General features: G+C 34.4%; 2 protein-coding genes across 2 annotated transcripts; both read left to right on the top strand.

Moving 5' to 3' along the window:
- The first annotated feature begins 419 nt into the window (after window positions 1-419).
- Window positions 420-6,437, top strand: LOC129577924 (cytochrome P450 4c3-like). Its single transcript, XM_055465775.1, has 17 exons — window positions 420-720; window positions 816-1,004; window positions 1,066-1,135; window positions 1,235-1,361; window positions 1,427-1,888; window positions 1,970-2,093; window positions 2,165-2,324; window positions 3,527-3,538; window positions 3,645-3,691; window positions 4,185-4,547; window positions 4,612-4,800; window positions 4,862-4,931; window positions 4,992-5,118; window positions 5,263-5,721; window positions 5,823-5,923; window positions 6,016-6,038; window positions 6,104-6,437. Exons 1-17 carry the CDS (start codon window positions 435-437, stop codon window positions 6,265-6,267), a joined length of 2,973 nt encoding a protein of 990 aa, XP_055321750.1. The 5' UTR covers window positions 420-434; the 3' UTR covers window positions 6,268-6,437.
- A 9-nt stretch (window positions 6,438-6,446) lies between these two features.
- On the top strand, window positions 6,447-9,252 carry LOC129566174 (cytochrome P450 4C1-like; the record flags this gene model as incomplete). The annotated part of the gene is given in 8 exon segments (XM_055441880.1): window positions 6,447-7,321; window positions 7,393-7,581; window positions 7,646-7,715; window positions 8,026-8,152; window positions 8,226-8,693; window positions 8,759-8,859; window positions 8,995-9,017; window positions 9,083-9,252. Coding segments are annotated over 8 exon segments (1,503 nt in total), but the record flags the coding sequence as incomplete, so codon positions are not given.

Here is a 9,252-nt window from a genome sequence, read left to right on the forward strand (position 1 = left end):
CGTATTTTGCCATGAATGTAGATTTGTATTGTAGCACCCAACAAATAGCATTTACCTTGACCTTGCAACAATTATGCTGCGATTTTTGTTGGTTACAAAAGATCAGTGTTTCACTAGTTTCGCTTATTTGAAACAACTTTAGCCGACGACACATCAAGAAATTATGTCTCTATTTCGCGGCGAACATGATTCTGGTCTAAGTTTTAACATGAATATTTGTTTACTGATACATGTGGCCCCTAAAAGAAGAAAAAAAAGAAAAGAAATAATTTCACTATAAAAGCTTAGGACATCAATCGTACGTTTTCAGTTGAATTTCAACATTTTTTGAATAAACAATTACCTCAGATGTCTGAATTTTTGCAAAAAAAATGATACCAGTAACAATATTTGTGCTTTTGGTGTCGTTGTCTATAGTTAAATATATTTTACACATGCGGTATACCGAAAGTTATGTGAAAAATGTGAAATTTGTTAACAAATTCATTCCATTCTTTGGAAATGTGTTGCAATTAGTAGGGAAATCATCGACAGAAGCATTCCGCGAGCTGGTTCAGTTTATAAATCGAGAGGGCACGCCGTTTAAAGGGTACATCGGTCCGAAGTTATCCATCGTTGTTGATAAGCCGGATGATATAAAAGCAGTTCTTACCCATTGCCTTGATAAACCATTTGTTTATGAGTTTTTTCCATCTAAATTGGGACTCTTGACTGAGAGATGTACGTAATGATATCGACTTCTTAAATCCTATTATGATTTAATAATTAAAATTATCAAATCGATCTATGCTCATCATTTGCCGTTTATTTTGAAGCGAGTGAAATTTGGAAACCATCTCGTAGGCTCTTGAATCCGACTTTCAACTTGAAGACTTTGCAATCGTTTATACCGATTTTCAATGAAAAGACCAAAGACTTCATAGATGAAGTGGGAAAAGAAGTTGGGAATGGTGCTTTTGACATATTGCCGTATGCGAGTGCTTGTACATTCCATGAAATTTGGTGTAAGTATTGGAGAAAATCCTTCGGAAAGAATATATTAACACAAATTTTTACCCTTATCAGCCACTTTAATGGGACTTGATATTGATCTAAAACCCAACGAAGGAAAGGAATTTATCCATAGCATTGAAGTGTGAGTAAGACGATTTCATGTTCAATTGATAAATTGGATTTAAAATTCTATTCAACACGTTTTTAATAACAAAAACATTTCAATTTTGTATCGCTTCAGTATTTTCGATTCGATATTCAAGCGATTCACAAGACCATGGTTGTATTTGGATTTCATTTATCGATGGACTGATCTATATAAAGAAGAGCAAAAAAACTACGACAAAGTACGAACCCTAACGAACAAGGTAGGTTTTGACAAGAAAACCCTCGAATCATGAATAGCTTCGCCAAAACGTTTTCAACTTGGCAGGTTTTCGAAGAGCAAACTAAACAATATTTGGATGAGGATAACGACAATGGTTTTGAGAATCTTTCGACAAATAAAAAAAGACACCTTCCAATCATACCGTTATACGTTGAAGGGAAACTCAGTGAGGATCTGGTGAAGGATCAAATCGAAGCGTTTTTAATAGCTGGATATGAAACATCCTCCAACACAGTGGCTTATACGGTTTTAGTGCTGGCCATGCATCCACAGATTCAAGAGCAAGTTTTCAATGAACTTCGTTCCATCTTCGATACACCGGACGAACAAACAACCTATGACCACATTCAGAAAATGCATCTTCTGGACCGTGTGATTAAGGAAACTATGCGTTTATGTCCAACTGCACCGTTCATAGAACGTACTTCGTCGACTGACGTTCAGATTAGCGATTGTGTTATTCCAAAAAATACGTTTATTGTGACAATGTTCTATACATTACATCGGGTATGTGATGATAAGAAAATTGTTATAAATTATAATAAATTCTTACAATTTTATTTCTCTTAATTTAAACAAATGTGACAGAGGCGAGATATATGGGGCGATAATGCTAATGACTTTAATCCGGATAATTTTCTGCCAGAAAACGTTCAATCCCGTCACCCATTTGCGTACCAACCCTTTGGAGGTGGCTCGCGTAACTGCATCGGTAATTGTCATTTCGGATTGAATTCTTCATATTCGATGAGGTTTTGATAAAATTGATGAAATCCTTTTCAGGCCACCAATATGCAATTTTTTCATTGAAAGTCATGTTATCCGCACTTCTACGCAACTATAAATTCAACACACATTTGAAGTGGTCGGAAATGGAATTTAAAATGGAAATTACACTAAAGTTGGAGAGTAAGCACATGGTTACAGTAGCACCACGTACCTGGTAGATGCGAAATTATGACGCTGATGAGCGTATTAAATCACCATCACCAATTTTTTTACCAATTTCACATCAATATTGTGGACTTAGCTCTAGTGTGCAACATTTATTCTGATTGTATTGTTCTGAAAATATATTAATTCCATGCACTCAACAATCAATTGTTTATTTTTCGAATTAATTTTTTCTGACTGATAAATTGCCTCTTCGGTAAATTGGAAGCAGCCGGCGAAATGTGATTAGAACTACACAGTACGATGGTGATACAGTGTTGCAAAATGATACGTTTCACACTTATTTTTATTTTCACCGCTAAAATTGAACAGAAAAAATAGCTGACCTTGCAAAATTGACATTACAACATTTATTAACCGGTTTGGTTCTTATAATATGAATTGTAATAAATACTTTTGGCAAAAATTTGGCGTCACCTACCAACAAATGTTGAATAGACACATTCAAAGGTAAAAATATAATTTAAAGAAGGTGTGATGCCAGTCGGTAAAAAACACAAGAAAAAATTGTCTGCTGAAATTTCGTGATTGACCTGCAGATTCTTCATACTCGTGGAATCCCAAAACTTCAAAAGAATCAAATGAATGATCAATTAGACTTAAAAACCACGCTGCTTATTATATTTTTGTTAATGAATGATTGTAAAGATTCACATTCTTCTTTTTCTGATGATGTGACATGTTTGATTTGTTGTAGTCAATGCAAAACCGCAATGAAAAAATAACAGAGAGTGCATATTTGCTGCTGTGTAGGTCTGAGCTTAGCTGAATTTGCTGAATCAGGCGATTCTAGAGGCGACTGAAGCGATATTTTACGACGTCTAGTGCAAATTTGTCATTGCTAGCGAAAATCCACGTTACTCATCAAATATATACTAAGAGCGATCTCAGCTACCAATGAACATTTTTAACCGCGCTTCAGGCGCCTAAGTCAGCAAACTCAGCTCAGTTCAGGCCTGCTCAGCAGCAAAAATATGCTTTCTGAAAGATAGTATTAAAAGCATTGATCCTTTGGTATCTCCTTTTCGTAAGCAAATGGTAAGACGTGATTCATAGTGTCTGTTCGGAAATTCCGCAAAATATGTGGTTAATAAAGCAACAAGAAATACTTGTTTAACTCGAAAATAGTTGAAATGATTTTGTTTGGTTTGTAAATAATAAAAACATTTTATTGATCTTATCCAATTTCAGTCAATTTCGAAAGTTTGATAAGTGAACAGCTTCCATAAATTTTCGCTCTCTTTGTCTGAATAGTAATCAAAATGTTCGTGGTGGTTGCATTAGTGATTTTAGTGACATAGTGAATAAGACTGAACAATTTTTTTGCCGTTGGCAGCAAAACCAGTTTCAAATATAGTATTTTATACTAATATACCCCGGTCGTTTTTTTGTCCTAATCATAACAACGTAACACTACATTCGTTCTCGAACGTTCGCTGGTTCTTCTGTCTGCATTCTTTTTCATTTCTGTGATTTTCAATATCCGTTTTTTATTCATAACTCGACTCGTTAGAGTCAATTAGGAACTGTGAAGCAGTTTGTGATGCTATAGATTGATCTTTCCATTATCTTGTAGTTTATCGGTTCTATTCTATTCGAACTGTAAATAACAAATATTATAATTGACCCTTTAATATCTTCTCTTCGCATGCACCTGATTCATTCTTCCAATGTGACTCATAATATTATTAATATCTGTACGAATATTTCGTAAATAGTATAAGTTCTGGTAGAGTTTAGTCACATTCGGTTTTACCTATATTTTGGCAATATGCATTGCATCAGTCGACTACGGAATTTTGATGATTAAACAACTCCCTTAAATTTTGCGCTCTCTTTGCATGAATAGTGATCAAAATGTTTGCAGTGGTTGCATTAGTGATTTTAGTGACATGGGCGTTGGTAAAATATGTTTGGAAAATGTATCGCAACGAAAGTTATGTTCGTAATTTGAAATGTAAACAACCATTTATTCCGTTTTTCGGAAATGTTCTTTCAATAATGGGATTAACATCGACCGAAATATTCAATAAATTTGTTCAATTTGCAACCCAAAATGAGACACCCTTGAAGATGTACTTTGGCTCAAAACTCATCGTCATTCTGGATAAGCCAGAAGATTTAAAAGCCATTCTTTTATCACAAAATTGCCTTGATAAGCCATATGTCTATGGCTTTTATCCCTGTCCACGAGGCATCGCAACTGAACAGTGTAAGAAATGGTATAAGATTGCAAAAAATTGGCTTGATTTTTTGAAATCATATTCATTTATTAGGCGGTGTTATATGGAAAAAATCTCGAAAACTAATGAATCCTACGTTTAATTTGAAAATGCTGCAATCATTCATACCAGTTTTCAATGAGAAAGTGGCGAGTGTTGTGCAGGAATTGAAAGATCATGTTGGAAAATCGGGCATCGATATAATGCCATACACGAACGCATATTCCTTGGACACGATTTGTGGTGAGATTACATATAATATTACACAGGAAATAAAACAATAATGAAATAATTTTACCTCTAGCCACTGTGTTGGGACTTGATATCGATTTAAAATCAAGCAAAGGAAAAGAATTTATCGACAGTTACCTGAGGTAAGTGTTTCTGAGATCATTCAAGTTATCAATTCATTTGATCTGATCAACATCTTTTAGTATTGCTCAAATCATACTCAAGCGTGCAGCCATGCCATGGGCTCACTTTGACTACATTTATCAATGGACTGATTTATACAAGCAACAACAGAAACGCATGCCAGACGTACGGTATCTGATAAATCGGGTAGCTATTTTGTTTTTTTTTCTCTGTAAATTAATGAATACATTTTTGTATGGAGATATGATACTACAAAAATAATTCAAATCTATGCCGCCCTTTTAGACTCACATTCAAATATATATAATTTATCTGTTTGTATATTAATAGGCATTCGATGAACAAATCAAAAATTATTCGCCGAACAATAATTTCCCGAAAAATGATCAAAATGTCACGGTGCAAAACGAACATCAGTTTATTGGATTGTACATGGAAGGAAAATTTAACGAAGATATGATGAAACAGCAAATTGAAACAATGTTGATTGGTGCATTTGAGACAACCGGTTCAACGGCTGCGTTCGTTGTTTTGATGCTGGCCATGCATCCGATTATACAGGAACAAGTCTTCGACGAACTTCGCTCCGTATTCGATACACAAGATGAAGAAGCAACGTATGAACACATTCGGAAAATGAATCTATTAGATCGTGTGATTAAGGAAACCATGCGTCTTCTTCCAATGGGCCCATTTATTGAACGTGTTACAACTGCTGATGTGCCGATCAGTAGCTGCGTTCTTCCAAGAGATGTATTAATTTCGATTTCAATCTTCACATTGCATCGGGTATGGTAGCTAACAAATAATATCGGATACAGTAGCATCGAAACGATTTTCGAGCGATTTCATTATAATCATAGTTACATACTCTTAAATATAATCAACAGAGAAAAGACATTTGGGGCGAACATGCAAATGAATTCAATCCGGATAATTTTTTACCAGAAAAGGTTCAATCGCGTCATGCATTCTCCTTCCTTCCATTCAGGTAAATGGTGATGAATCAATAAAGTGTTCCTTTTCCTTCAATTTTCTTTTTGGAATTCTCGTTGAATTCTCTACTTTTTTCGTTTATTTCAGTGGAGGCCCACGTAATTGCATTGGTAATTATTTCACAATTCTAAAATCTAAATTTCAGTTAAACATTGACAATAATCCAATCCGTTAGGCTATCTGTATGCGATGTTCTCAATGAAAGTGATGATCGCACTTCTACTGCGCAACTATCAATTCAGCACGGATTCGAAATTGTCAGATCTTGAACTAAAATTTGAACTCACACTAAAATTAGCGAAAAAACCAGTGATCACAATAGCACAACGCAATTGGTAAATTAAGAACACCAACTACGAGTATGAGTTCACATTAGTAGACTTTAATGGAGACTACAGTATATTAACTATTTTTAGATTTTAAAATGAACGTAGGATTTAAATGGGCTTTATGTTATTGTGTTTTTGGTTACATTTTTGTGTTTTTCTACATAAAATATTTTAAATGTGTTTTGAGTTTTTCATTTTCACGGTTTAAAAAATGATTAAGGGATTTTCTATTAAGCTTTTAGAAACGCAATTTAAAATAATATAATGAATCTGCTGATGGGACAAGTTGTACTATAATGTACACTTGATAGAATATTTTCTTGTTTCCATTGTCGTCTGCTTTTCTTCAAGGTCACATACATGGACAGGCATTTTCACTCGAACGCAGACTAATTAATTAGTAGAGCAATAACAAATGAAGTTTCATTTAATTATAATTGCTACATTCAATCAAATGACATTCAAAAGGTTAAAAAAAACATAGCCCTGGTTATAATCATAACATTTTTCTAACAAACGACAAAGTCGTTCTTCTGTCATTATTTGCTCAAAATGATTATACAAAAAGAAGTGTTATTGTCTTCTCTTACAAACAATCTAAATTTTGATATAAAAGTTCATGCTTTACCTTTAGTTGACTTTTAGTTAACTTCGGCAGTTTGATGAGTTAATAGTCTATAATAAATGTTGAACCATTTCAAGAAAAAAAATGTTAACAGTGACTATACTCGTGTTTTTGATAACGTGGGCAATTTTGAAGTATATTTTGCATATAAGACATACAGAAAGCTATGTGAAACACATAAAAGGCCAGAAATCATTCATTCCATTCATCGGCAATGCATTTGCATGCATAGGCAAATCGCCAACGCAAATATTTCGTGGTATAATTCAATCAATTGAGAAAAACGATACTCCATTCAAAGAATACATTGGACCAGGTCTTACCATCACTTTGGATAAACCCGACGATATAAAAGCTGTTCTCATGTCTCCACACTGTCTTGATAAACCATATTATTATGGATTTTATCCATGTCCACGAGGAATTTTCACCGAACAATGTACGAAACGATTTTTTTTCTTTATTCTAAAAAGATCTTTTGAATATTTTAACCGATTTTTTTTCGTCAAGCGGGTGCTTTGTGGAAACCATCTCGAAAACTCCTAAATCCGATGTTCAATTTGAAAACGTTGCAATCGTTTATACCGATTTTCAACCAAAAAACACGCCGTCTCGTCAAAGAATTGGAGGAAATGGTTGGAAAACCCGCTTTTGATATAGGACCTTCAATGAATACTTGTACTTTGGATGCTATTTGTTGTGAGTGTTGAATGACGTGTTTCACTTTTAAGAAAACTTATTAAAATTGAGTATCATTATGTAGCCACTGTGATGGGACTCGATATTGATTTGAAATCCAACAAAGGAAAAGAGTTTATCCAGAGCTTGTCAGAGTAATATTTTAAATTCTCCTACAAGTTTCATTCAGCCTTTCTGATCATGAAATTAGTAAACAATACAGCGCCGCCTGGGGACTAGGTGCAATGGGCCATACTTTTAATGCTCGAACTAACACAGACCCACTAACACCGACGCGTACTTGTTATAGCGAACTATGTGCATGATTCTTGATTTTTGCGACGAGTCTCCAGGTGTCGCTTCATTGTTCTTGTTTGACGTTTCCTATCTGTTTATACAGACGATCAGAAAGGATGGTTTCATTATCCCTAATAATTAAGTCAATAATTTTTTTGTTTTATCCAGAATTCTTCGAATTGTAATGAAGCGACTAACTATGCCGTGGATTCATTTGGATTTTTTCTACCGATGGACGAGTTTGTACAAAGAACAACAGAAACATCTGGCAAATATAAGATACTTAACAAATCTAGTAGATCTCTAATTTCATTCTTTCAATCAAATATCGAACATTTAGTTCAGAAGTAAATGAATATTTCATTCAGGTTTTCGACGAAAAAATAACAGCGTATATGTCCAGAAGTGACAACACTACACAAGAAGAATATATTGAAAAAATTTCGAAAAGAGCCGAGCTTCCGTTCATTCCGCTGTTTATTGAAGGAAAACTAAGCGAAGAAGTGGTGAAACAACAAATCGAAATAATGTTGAATGTTGGACATGAGACGACCGGTTCAACAACTGCCTACGTTATTTTGATGCTGGCCATGCATCTAAATATACAGGACCAGGTTCTCGACGAGCTTCGTTCAATATTCGATACACAAGATGAAGAAACAACGTATGAACACATTCAGAAAATGCATCTATTAGACCGTGTGATTAAGGAAACAATGCGCCTTTTTCCAGTTGGCCCATTTCTTGAACGCATTTCCACTGCAGACGTACCAATCAGCAACTGTGTTCTTCCGAAAAGTACAGTCATATTGATATGTTTCTATACGCTACATCGGGTATGATAACAACAAGAGAAACGAACAATGGATTTCTGAACATTTATTTAAATTCAAACCAACAGAGACAAGACATTTGGGGTGTAGATGCGAATAAATTTAACCCAGATAATTTTTTACCAGAAAAGGTTCAATCGCGTCATGCATTCTCATTCCTTCCATTCAGGTAAATGGTAGTGAATCAAAAAATATTTCCAAACGACTTACATTTTCATCAATACATATTCATTTCGTTCTTTGTTTTACAATTTATTCTGTAATTTTGATTGATTTACTTTTTTTTACTTCTTTCATTTATTAGTGGAGGCCCACGTAATTGCATTGGTAACTATTTTACAATTCAAAAATCTAAATACTTATTAAATATTGACAATAATCCAATCCATTAGGTTATCAATATGCAATGTTTTCCATGAAAGTGATGCTAGCAACCCTTCTGCGCAACTACCAATTCAGCACGGACCTGAAATGGACTGATCTCGAACTTAAGTTAGAAATCACCCTAAAGTTGGAAAATAAATGCATGGTTGAAGTAGCACCACGACATGTCACAATATGT

Source organism: Sitodiplosis mosellana, unplaced genomic scaffold (genome assembly GCF_009176505.1).
Source record: "Sitodiplosis mosellana isolate CC-2019 unplaced genomic scaffold, AAFC_SMos_1.0 Smas_scaffold_1, whole genome shotgun sequence".
Classification (NCBI taxonomy): Eukaryota; Metazoa; Arthropoda; class Insecta; order Diptera; family Cecidomyiidae; genus Sitodiplosis; species Sitodiplosis mosellana.

Excerpts from the sequence above, each read along its gene's own strand:
- LOC129577924 (XM_055465775.1), top strand. The coding sequence starts at position 435 with ATGCGGTATACCGAAAGTTATGTGAAAAATGTGAAATTTGTTAACAAA. Across the intron at positions 1,005-1,065 it reads TACATTCCATGAAATTTGGT|CCACTTTAATGGGACTTGAT; the intron begins GTAAGTATTGGA and ends TACCCTTATCAG. Across the intron at positions 1,362-1,426 it reads TACGAACCCTAACGAACAAG|GTTTTCGAAGAGCAAACTAA; the intron begins GTAGGTTTTGAC and ends TCAACTTGGCAG.